Source organism: Delphinapterus leucas, chromosome 6 (assembly GCF_059928025.1).
Source record: "Delphinapterus leucas isolate spDelLeu-1000000601 "Yukka" chromosome 6, BTC_Dleu_Yukka2, whole genome shotgun sequence".
NCBI lineage: Eukaryota > Metazoa > Chordata > Mammalia > Artiodactyla > Monodontidae > Delphinapterus > Delphinapterus leucas.
The window spans coordinates 30,256,575-30,276,515 of record NC_143134.1 but is presented as its reverse complement, the minus strand read 5'-3'; the positions used below and the strand labels follow the sequence as shown (position 1 = coordinate 30,276,515).

At 46.3% G+C, this 19,941-nt stretch overlaps 2 protein-coding genes across 2 annotated transcripts in view; one reads left to right on the top strand and one right to left on the bottom strand.

Moving 5' to 3' along the window:
* Nucleotides 1-1,388: 1,388 nt before the first annotated feature.
* S1PR3 (sphingosine-1-phosphate receptor 3) lies at nt 1,389-5,110 on the top strand. Its single transcript, XM_022560702.2, has one exon. The coding sequence runs from the start codon at nt 1,528-1,530 to the stop codon at nt 2,662-2,664; it is 1,137 nt and encodes a 378-aa protein (XP_022416410.1). The 5' UTR covers nt 1,389-1,527; the 3' UTR covers nt 2,665-5,110.
* An 8,137-nt stretch (nt 5,111-13,247) lies between these two features.
* The window catches only part of SHC3 (SHC adaptor protein 3), a 140,958-nt gene continuing 134,264 nt past the window's right edge, over nt 13,248-19,941 (bottom strand). Inside the window, exon 12 of the mRNA XM_089912927.1 lies at nt 13,248-13,536. Coding sequence (XP_089769053.1) covers nt 13,408-13,536 — 129 coding nt within the window. The 3' untranslated portion in view covers nt 13,248-13,407. The remainder of the gene's footprint in view (nt 13,537-19,941) is intronic.

Here is a 19,941-nt window from a genome sequence, read left to right as displayed (position 1 = left end):
GCGGAGCGGCTGGGCCTGTGAGCCATGGCCAATGAGCCTGCGCGTCTGGAGCCTGCGCTCCACACGGGAGAGGCCACAACAGTGAGAGGCCCGTGTACCGCAAAAAAAAAAAAAAAAAAAAGGTAAAGAAAAAACTTCACACAGTCGGCTGTTGTAAATTAACCTCGTTTGATCTTAATTATATATTTAAATACTCAAACAATTTTAATTTAGAATAAGTGAGCTTAGTGAAATCCATTTCTGCTTTGGTAGCTGGGTCTGCTTCACTGTGGACATCACAGGAGGCTGATGGATAAAGCCACAGGTGGGTTGGGGTGCATCCAAAGTCCAGTGGGGAAGGACCATCGGAAGTCTGGCTCTTGGGTTTTCCGCCCCACCCTCTCACTAGTGCTCCCAGGTTGGTTTCTTTCAGTTCACACATACCGATTTAGTTTTGGCAGTTTAGACAGTTAGAGCTAAACTCTGAATTTTAAGCCAAACGCGAAAATCCAGTTAGTTGTCCTCTCTTTTCTTCCTTTAGTCTCAATAGCTGTTGATTCCACTTTTACAGGTTTGTATTTCTTCCTCCCCTGGCTCCATGCTCAGCTGCTCGCTAGGGGGGTGGCCATGTGGGCTGTGCGTGGCCTGTGCTCTTCTTCCTTTGGTGGCCAGGTGGTCGGTTTCCGAGCTCTCCATTGGGCAGACCTGGGGGCCGTCTAGACTCAATTTCTGGCCCTGGCCCTGCTACCCGGGGATCCCATCCAGGAAGTGTGAGTACTTCCCACAATGTTTCTCCAAAACCCACCAAGGACGTTTCAGAAATCGGACGGGCATTATTCCAGATTCTATTCTATTTTTTGGACCTGGCATAATACTGTTTCTCTCTCAGTAACTGGGAATAAGGGTTTACCAGCTCCTGTGCAGTAGATGAGTATGAACTGGTTAGCGTTCCTAAGTGCCTTGAGGCCCGCGCACCGTGATGAAGAGTGGCCACCGCTTGCCACAACTAGAGAAAGCCCTCGCACAGAAACGAAGACCCAACACGGCAAAAATAAATAAATTAATTAATAAACTCCTACCCCCAACATCTTAAAAAAAAAAAAAAAAGAGAGATTTCCAGATGGAAGTATTACTTGGGTGTGTGTGTGATGGTGACGTGACTGAATGATGGCGGAGCTCATGCACTGAATTTCCCTCCTCAGCAACTGCAGACACAGAACTGCTCCCTCTGTCTCCATGGTCACTTAAGATCTTGACCTGTGTTAAAGGCCCCCTCTGGGCCCATGCAGACCAGCCGTCCAAATGCTTCAACATTTTTAGTGCCTTTCCCCAACTTTATTGTTGCCGTTGATCTTAGGTGCTGTTACTTTATTACTGGGCGCCCCCTCCTTTTATCTTTTTTCAGGAGCCCATTCTCAACACCCTAGCCGGTGTCTGGCTTGGATCACTATTGCAGCCTGAGCCGCAGGCTTTCTTTGCCCGGGAAATGAACGTTCCCAGGGCGCCCTCTGGTGGATTCTGGAGCTAACCGATCGTGAGTTCCAAGTGATGGCGACGGTTCTCACGCTGCACCCCAGACCCTACACCTCCAACGAGACCCTGCACAAACATTACAGCTATGTAGGCAAGCTGAAGGACAGGCTGAAGGACGCCCCCGAGGGCAGCACGCTCACCACCATTGTTTTCTTGATCATCTGCAGCTTCATTGTCTTGGAGAACCTGATGGTTTTGATCGCCATCTGGAAAAACAATAAATTTCACAACCGCATGTACTTTTTCATTGGAAACCTGGCTCTCTGCGACCTGCTGGCCGGCATAGCCTACAAGGTCAACATTCTGATGTCAGGCAAGAGGACCCTGAGCCTGTCTCTGACGGTCTGGTTCCTACGGGAAGGCAGCATGTTTGTGGCCCTCGGGGCATCCACCTGTAGCCTACTGGCCATTGCTATCGAGCGGCACTTGACCATGATCAAAATGAGACCTTACGATGCCAACAAGAAGCACCGCGTCTTTCTCCTGATCGGGATGTGCTGGCTGATTGCGTTCTCGCTGGGCGCCTTACCCATCCTGGGCTGGAACTGCCTGCACAACCTCCCTGACTGCTCCACCATCCTGCCCCTCTACTCCAAGAAGTACATCGCGTTCTGCGTCAGCATCTTCACGGCCATCCTGGTGACCATCGTGATCCTGTACACACGCATCTACTTCCTGGTGAAGTCCAGCAGCCGCAGGGTGGCCAGCCCTCACAACTCAGAGCGGTCCATGGCCCTGCTGCGGACCGTGGTGATCGTGGTGAGCGTCTTCATCGCCTGCTGGTCCCCACTCTTCATCCTCTTCCTCGTGGATGTGGCCTGCAAGGTGAAGGAGTGTGCCATCCTGTTCAAGGCCCAGTGGTTCATTGTGCTGGCCGTGCTCAACTCCGCCATGAACCCGGTCATCTACACGCTGGCCAGCAAGGAGATGCGGCGGGCCTTCTTCCGGCTGGTCTGCACCTGCCTGGTCAGGGGCCAGGGTGCCCTCTCCTCACCCATCCAGCCTGCTCTCGACCCAAGCAGAAGCAAATCCAGCGGCAGCAACAACAGCAGCCCCTCCCCAAAGAGCAAGGAAGACCTCCCCCAAACAGCTGCCTCGCCCTGCATAACAGACAGAAACAAAACCCTGCAGAATGGGATCCTCTGCAAGTGAGGACGCTGGGCTCCAGGAACGTGGGGTCCTTGCATCTCCATGGAACGAGCAGCAGCTAACCCTGCAGCCACATTCTTATTGATTGCACGCCTCACCCACGGGGGCTATTACAGAGCTGGGACTCAGGAAACCTATTCTGCCAACAGCCTGCCTGTTGTGGACGTCTCTTAAGGAGGGAACCCAAGGAATTGCCAACCCATTTCAGTGTAGACAGCATGCCTTGTCCGTTTAGGCTCCAGGCTCTTCCAAATGTACCAAGCTGCCGATGTCATCAGTCACCTTACCCTGAATCCCACCGACCACTGTCTGCTGTGCCTAGAGAGGGAAGGTCGTGGACCACAGTGTACAGTGTGTCTCCCAGAACATCAGGATGATGTTTGGTAACTTTACACTACACTCTGCACAGGATAGATGCTGTATATTCGTCATTTCTGTGTTACAGAGCACTTGCGTTTCATATGTCTGCCATTGGTACATGCATAAGTCGCAGTACGTGATACTGTTACATAACAGGAAGTACAGGTATGTTCTGACTGAAGCACCAGGTATGAGGATATGGCTGGGTACTAGGTGGACACACTGGTCCCAGTCTCCTCAGACTGACATGAAGTCTCAAGTTAAGCAGGTTTTGAAAGCCCAAATCCCCCCCAAAGGGCTTGTCCGAGGCTGGTCTCAGATGTGTGGGTCTGACTCCAAACTGTCCTGAGACATACACTTGACAGCGTCTGGAGTATCCTGGTGAGAATGAGCAAGTTCTGTGGGCGTACATCCCCCAAGGGGACCTCTGCTTCTCTTCTGTCATTTGTCCCTGCAGTCTTAAGCACATCTAAAAGCCAAATCAGCCAAATTATGTGATTGTTTGGCATTTCTCCAAATCACAGAAAAGCCAGCCAACGTATTCCAGGAGGCTGTGCCCCAGACCAACCAAGAAAAGAACCCACGAGGGAGAAGCAGAGGACAGACCCCTGGCTCATTTCACCTTTCCAATGTAATGGGGAGTTTCTATTGAATTAGGAGAGGTTTGCAAGGCAGCACTGTGATCCTATGTTGAGTTTGAATCTGTATCAGAAAGCACCAAGTCAACAACTCCCTGCGTTGTCACAGCTGAGCAGCTGGGGTCGTCAGCAGCCTCATGGATTCCCGAAAGCTGACCCTGACCGTGACTATTAGAGCAGTTTGATTGTGATCTGGCAGCTTGTGCTTTCTTCAAAGAAATATAGCCATACTGTACTCTTCCTTTTCAACACATGTTGACCCTGTATCACTGTTTACCTTAAGAAGCAATTACTTAGACTGTATTTTTGTACACAATCATCCCCAGTGATTCTTCATGCAGTACAAATGGGTGAAAAATACACAAATTTGTAGAGCTGTCATAAGCATATAGTTGATGTATTGAGTTCTTTGTTAAAAAACAAAAACAAAAAACAGCCTTTAAAAGGATTCTTTCTTGGGTAAGCCTCACATCAGAACCCCCTGAAATTTTTAGGTTCAGTGGGAATTTTGCCTGAATAAAGACTAAAAGAGTAGTCTTAATACATGAATAACTTTTCAAAGAGAAAGGGACTCCTCTTTGTTATATGATGCCAGTTCCTCTTTATTAAGGAAGATTTCTGTGGGTCCTGGGTGATCATGTACCGACCAATATCTTTCTTAATTTTTGTTACTGATGAGATAAATCCTATTTGTAAGGAGATGCTCATCGGTGGCTTTTTTTTTTTTTTTTTTTGCGGTATGCGGGCCTCTCACTGTTGTGGCCTCTCCCGTTGCGGAGCACAGGCTCCAGACGCGCAGGCTCAGCGGCCACGGCTCACGGGCCCAGCCGCTCTGCGGCATGTGAGATCTTCCCGGACCGGGGCACGAACCCGTGTCCCCTGCATCGGCAGGCGGACTCTCAACCATTGCGCCACCAGGGAAGCCCATAGGTGGCATTTTTGTTGTCCTCATTACGTCACTGAAAAGGAGCTGATTCTCTTGTCAATAGCATGAGAAAATCCAGGGCATTTCTGGAAAAGTTAAGCATTAAGATACTGGGATAAGAAAACAACAACAACAAAATTGCCTCAGAGAGCCCAAATATTGAGTATTGCATTTTACCTTAGGTAGTGAAATGACTTAAGAAATTTATATGTTAGTTCTGAGTTGCTTGGGGGCCCCAGATGTCTGGCACTAATATTAATAACACTATAACTCAACTTTTTTTGAGGTAGTGCAAAACTTTCAATCAATCTGAATGAAAAATACTCCAAAAAAGTAATTGTGTTTATTTGATATATGCAAAAGGTAATCAAATTTAGTACCGATGTGTACATTCCTAACTAGCTAGCTGGAGATCATTTAGAAGTTGAGTATGTCAAAGCCACAGAGAACCTGTGCATTAGATCTCGTACAGTTAGTAACCTTTACTGTGTCCCATGTATGTTTGTTAAAAAAATAAATAAAACTGAAAGCCTTTGTATAAACTCATTCTTGGGAGTCCATGTGAGGGGCTGTGTACACTGGGGCTGCCCCTGGTGATGTGCAAAGTGGCAGTGTGACCTCTCACTTGGTGCCAGTGTTTCTGTAGGAATTAAAACACTGAGAATTCCAATAACATTTCCCCTAGGCTTCCCACTAGCAGAGCTGGTGTTTTAGTAAACTTCAGTGTATTAGGTGCTATTCCACCAATTTTGGTAGGTCAATAGGGAAGATCAATGGACTATCCTTTTGATAGGGGGAAAATTGTAAGGGTCATGGCAGCCAAAGTACAGCTGAAAGAGATGGGATGATGGGTTCTGTTCCATTTGGTGTAATTGAAGCAACAGGAGAGACTAGATCAGAACTAACCCTTTCTCTAGCTTTCTCCGGCACAAATGGTAAGTTTTCACTTCTCCACCCTACATTCTACGTAGAAGGAGACCAGTGTATGGCATCACTAGTTGGTAGTGACATTCTGCCACCTTTGCTAACTGCCCAAGGCCGAGTGGACAGAAGTTAACATAAATCTCAACAGGAATGCCTTTGCCAGGCCACCATTTTCATCCCACACCTTTGGTGTCCCTGACGGGGTTCTGGTGTGATTGTATTTTAAGAGGTCTCCTGGGGAATAATTGAGAATATCTGCTTTCTATGGAAAGGTTTCAAACTCAACTCCTCTCCTTCATGAGGCAATACAAGATCCACCAAACAAATGAGAAACTTTTCACGATATTCTTTATTGCCCTCAGACCCACATTGACAGTTAACATCAGACTATTTAGAGAACGGTTGTTTCCACCCTTGACCCATGTTGCTTCTGCACTGGTAAAGAGCCTTTCACAGAAATGTAACAAGGTGTACTTTATAGAAAACTTCTAGTTAAATTACCAAGTCCATGCTTTTAAATGTATCTACGAGTGCAAAACTTCCACACCCAAATGTTTTTAGTATCTAAGTCAAATATCAAAGGGTTTGCTACATAATCAGAAATGCACACACCACTATTCTGAAAATGAAGGCACATTTTCCAATAACCAGTGATAAGAAGTGCAGCATTGCCTAAGTGGGTGTGACAGCCTCTGCCCCTGGGCCACAGTGATGGCGTCCAGGGACGACATGTGGCATCTCCAGTTGGCTGCCCTAGAAGCTCAGGGATGTGTCCAGCGTGGCAGCAGGGCTCACAACTGGAAGCCACATCATTTACTGAAGGAGTGAAGTGGATTCACTGAATGTGAGGAGGGAAGGAACTTAAGCCAATTCTCTTTACCCGTTGTGTTAACAAATATCCCAAATGTTGGCCAAATAATTTAGGTTTTATTATTTTTCATAGAACAGAGATTAGAAAACTTGAAATTGGTTTTGTATTTCCACTCCTCAGAGATGTCCAAATACCGATTCTGTTCCAATATCAACGTAGAAAGTGGTAAATTGGCAATAAACCATAGATCTTCACAGTAATTCCTTTTTGTTTCACAAAAGTTAACGGAAAACAAAACACAAAATTTTCAAATATTTATCAATATGTATAATTTGCCATCCAAATGCTTTTTAAAAATTAATAAATATCTCATTATTACACATTAGATGTACACGGAGTTCTCTCCTAATCCTTGGATTTAAACATCAAATTTTAATTCTTATTTAGCTCTGGATACAAAGAAACATTCATGTACTTAACTTTACAATATTTATTCTGGAACAAGTTATATTCAAAAGTCAAATGAACAGAGACCATTCCACTTGCAACCAACATACAGCTGTTACAAAAAAGTTAATTCAGTGTTCAAAAATGGATTTGCCCATTGATTTCGGCTTTAGTTGTCACTTGATTTGTGGTTAGAAACTTTGGTTGTGGTAAAAATGTCCCAGACAAGTGTGAATTCATGACCTCAAACACCAGGGCCACAGTGTGTGTCCCACTTGCATATATTCCTGCCTACAGCATTTCAAGGTGAAACAACAAAAGAGAAACTTTACATTGCATGAGATGCAGGAAGGAGGCGAGAACAGGCAGGAGCAACCTCACCTCCGCCTCCAGCATCCCTCCTAACACCGACCATTTTTCATGCATGAGGGGGTCCCGGCCTCCTCCTGGGCCATCCACGCCTTGTCTGCCTGTTCTTACCCTCCCCATCCCGTCTGCAGCCTAGTTTGCAAAGCCTTCAGACTCCCCAGACCCACCCAGGAGTTCCACCCTCCAGGGTCCTAGTTGAAGTTGGCCACACCAGCCATCAGGCCTGTCACGCTCCCACACTCTTTGTGCGTTTATTTCCTACTGGACTATATCCTCAGGCAGACGGAACCTTTGCACACTCACAGGAGCCCAGAACAATGCCTACTTCACGTGAACTAACGTAAGATGAGGCCAAGAGAATGCTGGTAGAAAAGCCAACAAGCAGTGCGGCTATACCCAGGAAGACCACACTCGGCCCCCAAACACGCCTGCCCGGGCAGCCTCACCAACACCCACCCCTGCTTGTTTTTTTTACATGCTACTGGATGAACAGGGGATGTAGGTCTGGACGTGCTGCCCCCTCCCTTCTTTTTTCTTTTTCTTCCTCTGTCCTCCCATCCTTTCCTTTCCTGTCTTCCCCCATTGACTTCTCTTCCCTTGTGTCACTTTCCACAGTGGACCCCCCGTGACCCTCTTGTCCTGTTCCTGCAGCATCCAGGACCCTCCTCCCTGTGTCTGCAAATTCTAGGACATAACGGTCCCCAAACTCTCCACATTTGTGTAACTTTCTAGTTGTCCTTGTTAGTTAAAATACCAAAACCCAGGGAGGAGCCCCGAGGTGCAAATTGCCCAGTCAACCTGCGTGTGCACACATACAGACAGAGATGCACGTCCGTTGTAATCAATGTAGGTATATGCATGTGTATATATGTATATACAGACAGACAGAGATGCACATCTGTCATAATCAGTAGATATATGTGTGTGTGTGTGTATATATGTATCTATACATATGCAATTGATATTCACAAGTCCTGGTATAAAGTTGCAATTTTTCTGGCTGCTATAAAATATGCCAGTTTTAAAACTGTTTATTTGTTGCTTGCAAACTTATAAATATATATAAACTCCATTATAAATAGATTGTGGCTGGCAGATGGCATTTTATCTGCCAGCAATGATTGCATGGAGTTATAAATGCTTATTAATCCTCCACTTTTAAACTCACAGCATGGACGCTGGGATCTATAACATGAAGTGGCATGAAAACATAATCATACATTAGAGGGGAAAAACCATCAATGAGACAGGTAAGGGCTAGCAATTTGCACCTGAGGATGGTTCTCAAAGTCAAGACTGCCTACCAGCTTCACCCACAATTTATTAGAAAGGCAAATTCTCTGGCCCCATCCAGAACTACTGAGTCAGGAACTCCGGGGAGGACCCCCGATGGCTCTGATGCCTACCTTTCACCCCAAGTCTGCTTATGAAGGCCTGTCTCTCTGCCAAAGGATTCCCTGGCTTGGTGTGCATAGGACTGACCAGGACACTGGAGCTAGAAACAGCCTTCCACCAGTGCTGGGCTGTTTGGGTAAATATCTAGCTCTCTCCCCACGCTGGTGGATTAGCTCTGAGGTATGTCCAGCCCTGCCGCCCTCAGTCCCCAGTGCAATTCGTTAGCCACATCCTGGTGACTTGCCTGACCATGCCTTCTTTATCAGCTTCCTTCCTTTCCTCACCCCTAAGTCTACATAGGCTCTGAGCTTCTCTCAAGGTCTGCTTCTGAGGGACCCCAAACTAAACAAAGGAATAGAAACACTTCCTTGTCCATGTGAATGACTCACGCCTTTATGCATTTTGGAAAAAAAGATGGAACATAAATGTAAACTCAAGGAGGGAAGCACTACTGGCCATTTTCCATCAGGGGCTGAGCTTTATGTACAAGCCCTAAAGGACCCTAATAAGTCCTGCACTCTGTCCTAGATTCAGTCACTGACTGTCGCCACCCTCCAGCAAGTCAATTGGTTCTGGTTTCCTCACTGAAAAATGGGTCCCTCCAGCTGTATTATCCCAGAACGCTCCCTTACTTGCTGTCCTCTGAGGAGCAGGGACAGTTCCAGGTTAACAACACGTGCCACTCGTTTTTCCACTTCTCTTTCTCAGGACCAACTTAAAGTTTTTACTACAGAACCCTAGAGTATCATTCTGAAACCCAAGGCCAAGATCTGTCTGTGTCCTACAGTTACCTATTTACAATCTTTCCACAATCTCCTTCCCACTTCCCACTGGGCTGTCATCGTTCACAGAAAGGCATTTATGGATGGCGTCCTTACATACTTGGCCAGCGAGAGAGCACAGATGTACACTTTTGAGAGTGAAGCATCCCAGGAAACAACTGTCCTCCATGCTTACACATAGTCACCGGCCCCCACAGCCTCTCAGGACAGGGACTGCACAGCCTGGTGGTGCATGTGGAGAGCCAGGGCTCAGAGAAACTGAGCAACCAGCTCAAGGCCACATGGCTCTGTGCATATGGGAGCCAAGGTAGGCTGCCCGGGGAGCCTGGGATCCAAGGAAACGTGTGACTGGCCTTTAAGAAGCGACCGATTCAGGGAAATAAGGACCAGGACATTCGTTTTCAAGTGTTACTTATATAAAGGAGTCACCCAGGCATCTGATGCTACCTGAAAGGAGAGCTCCATTTCAGGAAGCGGGCATCTTCAGGACAGCAGGCTGGACACAGAGCCAGGAGACATGAGTCGACACTGTCCCCAAGCACGGGGCCCTTTCAGGGGGCCGCACAAAGTGCTGTTTCATCCACTCCTCTCCCAGGCCTGCCCTGCTTTCAGCCAGGACTTTCCCTTCGCACTTGGCTTCTCACCTTCTGTCCTCATTGGAAATGATCAGTGCTACCCTCCTCCATCAGTAGAACCCCAGTTGGGTCTTTGTCCAGCAACCCCAACAGCTGAGATGGCCCAAAACAGAATCATTGCTCAAATGAAACACAGGTAAAGGCCAGGCAGGCTCCCGGTCCTCTGGCCTCTCAAACATAAAAAGTCCGGAAGTGGTGGCTTAAACATAGGATTTAGGTGGGGAGTTATTTGATTTGAACACACCATCTGACTGTCCACCTGCTTCTTCTTTTTTTTTTTTTGGCTGTACCATGTGGCTTGCAAGATCTTAGTTCCCCAACCAGGGATCGAACCCTTGGCCCCGGCAGTGAGAGTACCGAGTCCTAACCACTGGACCACCAGGGAATTCCCCACCTGCCTCTACTATGAGCTGTTCAGAGTATCCCTAGTAGTCAGGCGTCAAAGCTGACTGAAACCAGTGACCAGCGGCCCCACAGAAGTCCCGCAGGCTCCCAGCAGATAGGAGTGTCACTGGAAAGCACAGCTAATTCAAACAGGATGGTGTGGGTAGGAAGGGGAAGGGGGGTCTCCAGAGCTACTTAGCAAGATGGGCCATTTTAGGACTGCTGGACCCTGCCTGGCTCTCCCGTCAGACACAGAGGCCTGGGTCAAGTGGCAGGGGGCCCACGAGAGGGGCAGCAGGTCCTGGCACACTCCGAGGGCCCAGGGTGGCCCGGCACGGCGCTCAGTGACCACGCCCTGGGAGTTGGAGGCCCTGGAGCTGCCCCGACTGTGGCTGCAGTGAAGTTTGCCTCTGAATCCCGAGCTCCCTATGGAGCAGAGCTCGGAGAAGCTCTGAGAGAGTGGAACAGCTCTGCTGCCCACCGACCCTGTAGCCTTGAGCAAGGTGGGCACTACCTGAGCCTCAATTTCCCCATCTGTGAGTGAGGCTCCGTGATACCCAGCATGTGGCATTAAGGAAGAGACGAGATGACCCAGGTGAGCTCTTACATGCTTTACATGCTTTACAAATGGGAGAAAGCAAAGACTAGAAAATTGCTGCTACACCTCAAATCTGCTCCAATGGCTACAAAGGAGTGCCAGTTATGTCCCACTAGCACTGTTCTGTGGGAAGCGATCTTAAAACCTGAGCTTAAAAATACATATTTTGAATGAATATTGAAACAATATTTGATCCCCCATTACTTTTAATTTTCTAAATTGATTCTCATGCAAAAAAACATATATTGCTTATCACCATTGAGATAAACGCTAACTTCAGAGCAGAGAGCTACTAAACCTGCAGATTACCACTTCTTATACTCCCAAGAGAAAAACAAAACAGATCAAATGTTCAGGGGCTCTCAGTTCTTAACTCTTGTTTACTACTTTCCTTTGCCCTTAACATGAGCGTTTTGGCCTTATGCAGGGGGACGTGCAAGTCTGTTGAAAGAAGTCATTTTATCCATTTTTATATGTGTGTACACTCGCACACAAAGAAGGATCATGCATCCCCACAGAGGTCAGATTTTTATGTATACGTCTGCAGGGCTGCAGGCCTCAAGGAGACAGAGTGCAGGGCAATTCTCACAGCCACCCCAAAGTCTACATTGTCACAGGGGAAGAGTCCGACCTAGCTGCTGTCCGGCATCCCTGTTCAGGCCCCACTGCTTTTGGATAACTTGGAGCAGGGTATCTGCTCTGCACCTGAAAACAGACCATTCTAGGAAGAGGCAGAGCAGTCTAGATTAGTGCCAGACTCCCCATAAATTTCCAATTCACTGCAGAACATTCTAGAAGATTGAAGCCACTGTCAGCTTTGGTTCATTGGACCTTCAAAGGGTAAAAACTCCACAGAAGGCTAACATGAATCCTTGGACCTGCCCCAAGCCATCCTCAGCCAACAGGTCTACCCCATCCTCCCATCCTGGCCATACACACCCTCTAAAAGTAGAAACAGGGTTCACGCACGTAGCATTAGAACTTTGTGGAATTAGCGCTCATTAGAATTTTTAAAATCTACCGTTAACTCCACATTCTGGAAGCATCAAACTTACTACTCTCCAATGCTAAGTGTATGCAGAGAGTCCTTCCGTTGCACTGATGAAGGGGGTGCTGCCCGCAATGGATTTCACTGGGACAAGAGCCAACATTGCAGCACAAGTGAGAAGGTGCCAACGAATGAGTGAATCCTTCCATCTTTTAAAAGACAGCACCTGTTAAATCATATGGTAATCTCAAGCCAAACATTTTTTAAAAGTTAGAAACACTGTCGACTTCCTAACACCAAACGACCCAGTAGGAAATCAGTGTTTGATCCCGAAGGAAGGAGCCGGGACAAAGCGCTGCCCAGGGCATGAGCCCTTTTCATGAAGCAATTGGGAAACAATTGTAGAGACAAACCAGCCAATTTACCACCAATCACTCCAGAAGTGGGACCTCAAACTGATTCCCAAAGCTCTTGAGCCTGGTCCCGAGCTTCAGGCAAACCTGAATCAGCCACAGCTGATGGAATGTCTCCAGGCAGGAACTCTGAGCACATGTGTTTGCACCCGTCTTCCACAGATCGTACACATGCTTCTTTCTCTACTGAATATAAAGGGGGCGGGGTTTTACTAGCAGGTACTGCAGCAGCCCGTTGGCTAAGAGGATGTACACACCCCCATCTACCCCTCTACACATCCTCATTTTGTCCTTATACAGATAAAAACAAAGGAAACATTTACCTGTCAAGATCTTGATCAGTGAGGCTTATTTTGTGCCCTATTTGTCAGTAAAGTGGATCCCCAAGAACCCCTGGACAACCGGGGTCATGGGAGACGGCATTCCTGCGCTCAGCACTACCTGAAACAGCTAGAGTAATGCCTACTCTTCAGTGCAGCAGCCCTAATCTCTGGTGCTGGAAACCCCATGCACACAGGTGTGATGCAGGTAGCCTGGGAGGCGTCGCCAAGGAGGAGGGACAGCCATGAGGACCAGCACTTCACAGGGCTTTACGTGCAGAGCATAGACAGCATCTTGCCTTATTCTATTACAGTCCCAAGTGTTTATTACTGACCCTCCTGCTGCTTCTATTCCCTGTATTGTGCTTAGTAGGTAACACCTTCCCAGTGGACTTTCCCAGTGGAATGGGTCAGCTGAATTAACATTTTGCCCGGACAACTACAGTCAAACTTTGTTTTCATTAAAAACATACAGCACGGAACATCAGTCTTACATCTTTCTTAGTCTTAAAAAATATAAATATAGAGGGATAATTTGTACAGGATGTATAGGTATGTACACCTTTAATATGCACATGAGAATTCAGAACAAGTTTATGAAACTTGCACTTTAGGGAGGCCTTCCTCCTGGGGCTTTTGAACAAAGCTCTGAGCTAGTGGGCAGATGCTTGAGTTCCCATGGCCCAGTACCCATCTACCGGGAAGAAGTGAGCCCTCCTGACTGCAGGTGCAGTGTCGGGACGGGGCAGCTGGCAGGTCACGGGTTCCTCTCCACCGGCTGCTGAAGGCAGAGCTCGCTCCCGGCAGAGACAATGGGCAGGCTGTTCTCCAGGTGGTGGTTGATGAGGTCGTTGATACTGTCAAAGATCCTGTCCTTTGTGCGGATCTGTGAGGGTGCAGAGGGAAGGTTAGCACCACCCACAGGCAAAGGAAGGAGAACGCCCCCCACTGGGAGTCAGAACTGGAGACGCAGCCTCCTTAGCGACACAGGGTTTCCTTGTGCTTTCAGAGGTGGTGTCTGCTAAGTCCCTGGTCCCTGTCACTGGCCAGTATATTCAGTCAGTTCATCTGTCCACCCCTCTGGGACTGAGCCATGTCCTCCCCCACCTTTAGCAACCAGGGGCCGTGGTGAGATCCTCTGCATCCCAACAGCCTCCTCTCTCTGGCTCCCCTCCTGCCCTCATGGGATTCATCCCAGAAACCTCTGTCCTGCACCACCCAGCGGTGTCTGCAGGCTCCCCTGCCCCTGCCACCTGCAGGCCTTTGCCCGGCGGTACTGGCCCAGACAGCTCCTTCCACCTGGGAACCTAGCTCAGCCTCCAGGTCAGCACCTTCAGGCCCCCGTCCTTCCTCACCACCCCTCCCCAGGCCAGCTGTCAGCATCCTGCACACCTGCCAGGAAGGAGCCCACAGTTGTGAGGAGGGGCTCCAAGTTCCCACTGGAGGGTGACCCTTGCTGGGATGGAGGGGCAGTGCTGCACGCTTCTGGTCACTCAGTTCTAAAGCTTAGTAGGGTGCCTGTCCATGAACTTCTCCTGAATAGATGAAGGCCTGAGATGGGGTGAGGGTGCTGGGTGGCGCTTTGCCTCTTCCCTCTGCACAATGGCCCTGTGCTCTGGTCCCTGGGGGCCACCAGTCCCCCCAACCTGAGCCGGTACACTCACAGTATAGACCACACTTGAAGGAGGCAGTATGAGTTCTGGCCAGGAGCAGTGTCCAAGCGTGCTCCGGATGCAGCCCCGGGGGCCTACTTCTTTGAGAGGGAACGGAGATGGGGCAGGGAGCAGGCCCCTGGCTGTACCCACTAGTGCTCCAGTCTCATTGATGACCCTCACAATGGGTCTGGGTTGCCTGGGTACCCCAACCCCTCTCTCCAGCCTCATTGCTGGGACCCATCCCTCCCTTGGAACAACCAGGGAACAACCATCCCTCCCTCAAGGATCTGAAGGCACATCTATTCTCCTCACTTATTTGTCCCAATATTCTTTCCCCAAGTTATTTTTTTCTTAATTTTATTGGAGTATAGTTGATTTAAAATGTTGTGTTAGTTTCTGCTGTACAGCAATATGAGTCAGTTATACATAAACATATATCCACTCTTCTTTAGATTCTTTTCCCATATAGGTCATTACAGAGTACTGAGTAGAGTTCCCTGTGCTATACAGTAGGTTCTTATTGGTTATCTATTTTATATATAATAGTGTGCATATGCAAATCCCAATCTCCCAATTTATCCCTCCCCCGCCTTTCCCCCCTGGTAACCATAAATTTCTTTTCTGCATCTGTGACTCTATTTCTGTTTCGTAAATAAGTTATTTGTAACGTTTTTTAGATTCCACATATAAGTGATATCATATGATATTTGCCTTTCTGTGTCTGAATTACTTCACTCAATATGACAATCTCTAGGTCCATCCATCCTTCTCCAAGTTCTTAATCTCACTCTCCTTTCCTAATGTGGCCACCCTTTTTTCTCCCCCTCCATCAACCCACCAATGGGATGTCCATCTCTGGGCCTTCAGTCCCATATCTCATTCTCTCTCTAAATCTATACTTCAGGTGTGTATATCAGAAGCCCCTGCCCAGGCCATCTGCCCTGGGCTTTAAACTTTTTAAAATTAGGATGCTCTCCTCTCCTGGGTTCCAACTCTGATGTGAGGCTCCTCCCCACCCACCTCTGTAAGCACTGAAGGGGAAGAAACTTCCCAGGCCATGGGGTCCCCTGACTCTTGGGCATTAAGCCTCAGTAAGGGTGTAATCTGATGGGCACATTCAGAATAAAATCTTTTTGCAAGACTTTCTGGCATCTTTGCATCAAAGTTGTTTAATCCTCCTGGGGCTCCTTAGAATTCCCCACCCAGAAAGGCCCCCTGGGTAACACAACAGGCCCCTTCCTTGGATGCTGAAGGCACCCAGGAGCTCAGCTTGAGCCTAGTATTATCGGGGTGTTGCCTTTACATCATTGACTCCTCATTTCCACTTCTTAATGATTAACACTCATTTATGTTCTGGGGCAATAGAGACAGATGAAGAAGGATTTAAGTTGGGAAAGTGTCTGGGACAGTGGTCTAAACCTGGGCTCACGCTGGCATCACCTGAGTTGCTCTCAGTAACCCCATGCCTAGGCCAACTTCACCAGGAGCTTGGGATGGGGCCTGGGCACTAGCGTGTTGTATGTTCCCTCCATGATTCCAACATGCTGCCAAGCTGAGGACCACTGGTCAGTGTTTTTGTAGTACGTAGGCTGGCCAGTATAAACATGCACACATATAAGCACACAGAAGAGTAAGCCATATAAAGAAATAGGCAGTTTACTTCACTCCTATAAACACTTGCTGAAACTCTGATCTGGCTCCTGCCCAGAGAACTTGCAGCCCACAGAGCCATCTGTGTGGACTCACCTGCCATGTGCTGGAAATGCCAATGACTGATTTTAAAAGCCCAGCAGCCCAGACAAACCTAGGACAAACTTCTCCAGATACATAAAGGGGTCTGCTACAGTGATGACACATGAATGTTAACCCCAGAAAACTACGTTAGGCTTTGCATAGCAAAAAAGCATATAAAAGTGAGGATGAGAGCCTTTGTTTTAGTTCAATACGCATATATTGAAAATGAAGAAAAATCTGAAATCAATAATCTAAGCTTCCACTTTAGGAAACTAGAGAAGGAAAAGCAAGTTAAGTTCAAGTTAAGTAAAGGGAAAGAAATAATAAAAATTAGGGCAGAAATCAATGAAATTGAAATAGGAAATCAATACAGAAAATCAATGATCCCCAAAGCTAGTTCTTTGAAAAGATAAATAAAATCAATAAGCCTCTAACCAGGCTGAGTAAGAAAAAATGAAAGAAGACACAAATTACTAATATCAGAAGTGAAAGAGGGGTCATCACTACAGATCTCACAGACGTTAAAAGGATAATAAAGGAATATTACAAATAACTTGAAGCTTTCCCAGTAAGACCAGGAACAAGGCAAGGATGTCCCATCTCATTACTCCTTTTCAACATCATAGTGGAAGTCCCAGCTAATACAACAAGTCAAGAAAAGGAAATAAAATGTATGCTGATTGGAAAGGAAGAAATAAAACTGTCTTTGCTTACAGATGATATGATTGTCTATGAATAAAATCCAAAAAAATCAACAGCAACAACAACCAAGATACAAACAAACAACCAAACATTCCTGGAACTAATAAATGATTGTAGCAAGATTGCAGGATAAGAGGTTACTATACAAAAGTCAGTTGCTTTCCTACGTATAAGCAATGAACAAGTTGAATTTGAAATTAAAAACATAATACTATTTATTGGGTTGGCCAAAAAGCTTGTTTGGGTTTTTCCCAAAACATCTTATGGAAAACTCCAAACAAACTTTTTGGCCAACCCAGTATAGTAGCACCCCCAAAATGAAATACTTAGTTATAAATCTAACAAAATATATACACAATTATATGAGGGAAACTACAAAATTATGAAAGTTTTAAAAACTAAATAAATGCAGATATATTCGGTATTCATGGATTGAAAGACTCAATATTGTCAAGATGTCAGTTCCTCCCAACTTGATCTATAGATTCAATGCAGTCCCAATCAAAATCCCAGCAAGGTATTGTGTATATTGACAAACTTATTCTAAAGTTTATAGGGAAAAGCAAAAGACCAAGTGTAGCCAACACAATACCAAAGGAGAAGAATAAAGTTGGAGGACTGATAATACTCAACTTCAAGTTTTACTATAAAGCTTCAGTAATCAAGATAGTGTGGTATTAGTGAAAGAACAGACAAATAGATCAATGGAACAGAATAGAGAGCCCAGAAATAGACCCACACAAATATAGATGACTGATCTTTGACAAAGAAGCAAAGGCAATACAATGGAGTAAATATTGTCTTTTCAACAAATGGTGCTAGAACAGCAAATCGTGCTAGACAACCACATGCAAAAAACTGAACCTAGACACAAACCGTACACTCTTCACAAAAATTGACTCAAAATGGATGATAAACCTAAATGTAAAATGCAAAACTATAAAACTCTTACAAGATAACATAGGAGAAAACCTAGATGACTGTGGGTTTGGTGATGACTTTTTATTTATGATATCAAAGGCATGATCCATGAAAGAAGGAAATGAGAAGCTGGATTTCATTAAAATTAAAAACTTCTGCCCTTCAAATGACACTGTCAAGAGAATGAGAAGACATGCCACAGATTGGAAGAAAATATTTGCAAGAGACATATCTAATAAATAAAATAATATATAATAACAATAAATAATAAAATAATAAGTTTGGACTATTATCCAATACAATATTCTACTATACAAAGAACTCTTAAAACCAACAATAAGAAAACAAACAACCAGACTTAAAAATGGGCCAAATCAAGAATACATAATGGGGAAAAACAGCCTCTTCAATAAACAGTGTTGGGAAAACTGGACATACAAAAGAATCAAACTAGAATACCTTCTCACACCATATACAGAAATAAAATGGATTAAAGGCTTAAATGTAAGACCTGAAACCATAAAAATTCTAGAAGAAGACCTAGGCAGACACTCTCTGATATCGGTTTTAGCAATAGTTTTTTGGACATGTCTCCTCAGGCAAGGGAAATGTAAGCAAAAATGAACAAGTGAGATTACATCGAACTAAAAAGCTTTTGTACAGTGAAGGGAACTATTGACAACAAAAAAAGGCCACCTATAGAATGGGAGAAGATATTTGCAAATAATAAGCCCAATACAGGGTTAATATCCAAAATACACAAAAAACTCACACAACTCAACATAAAAAAGAAAAATAACCTGATTAAAAATGGTCAAAGGACCTGAATGGACATTTTTCCAAAGAAGACATACAGATGGCCTGTTGGCCAACCGGCATGGAAAGATGCTCAACATCACTAATCACCACAAAAATGCAAATTAAAACCACAGTGAAATATCACCTCACACCTGTCAGAAGGGCTATTGTCAAAAAGACAAAAAATAACAAGTGTTGACCAGGATGCGAAGAAAAGGGAACCCTCCTACACTGTTGGTGGGAATGTAAATTGAGGCAGCCACTGTGGAAAAGCAGCATGGAGATTCCTCAAAAAATTAAAAATAGATTTCCCATGTGATCCAGGAATTCCACCTTACTGTCCTAGCAGTATCTTCAAGGGTGGGAGCAGCAGTGGAGGTGGGAAGTGGTGGGTCAACCTCAGGATGTTAATTTTTGGAGTAGAATATCAGGTTTGGGATCTGAGGGCACAGGAGAGACTGAGTGAAGTCTCTGAGCTCTTCTCACCACTCCCCTTCATTGATTCTGGACGTTTTCTCCATCAAGGTTGACTAAGCCAGATGTGGACATCTGTCAGAAGGGACACCCTATGCCCGGGTTTTGCTCTGTAGTCTGGGCTCTTCACCTTGATGAGCAGTGGAAGAGGGCAGTGGTGGACGTGAGTGCCATGAGGATGGGGTGATGCAGGGGGCAGTCATCCAGGAGGGCAAAGGAAAGGACAGCTAAGTTGCAGCCTGGTCTGAGCCACCTGATCACCTCACAGGTGAGCCTCCATGACCTCGCAGATGTGGGGCTGCTTGATCAGCCCTTTGGAACTCTTAACTTTCCAGCAGTATTGAGTTTATGAACTTTTGTTCTAACTGTTCAGAAAGTATAATAATTCCTTGTTGCTTGTATCAACTAGCACAGCAAATTCTACCTTAAAAATAATTTTTTAGGAGCTCTGTAGATGGATAGAATTGTAGTCTCTCTAAATGCAGAACTTTCATCCCAGGAAGATCCTCCGGGGCCCTGCTAGTTCTAAGTGCTCACCTCTGTGAGGCTTCCAGGGTGCCAGCTGATAAGGCACTGCTCAAGAAAGTACCAAAAAAGTCCTAATTCCAGCTTAAAGGAGGAAGGCTGGGGCACTCAATGCATCCCCAAGCTGTCTGACCCTGCAGCGCTCACCACCGGCGACCATGCCAAATGTACTTTGTTGGGGGAGAACCCTGGGCCCAGAATGCAGACCCAGGGAGGACAGAGCCATCCCACAAAGCTAACCTGATAACTTTGTGAAAATCTGTGAACACAGAGCAAACTAGGAAGAGAAGAAGCACAGAGTAGCGTGAACAGCAGGCTCTCCTGCAAGCCTGCCTGGACTGCTGAGAAGCGGAGGTTGGACGCTCACCTGCGTCCTTACAGGTGAGGCTCAGCCATCCCTTTCCCAGGATAGAAGCTGTGTGCCTTTTGCTCCCTCTAGTGGCTGGCCGAACACACTGGCGAAGAAATTGAACTGAGAGCTG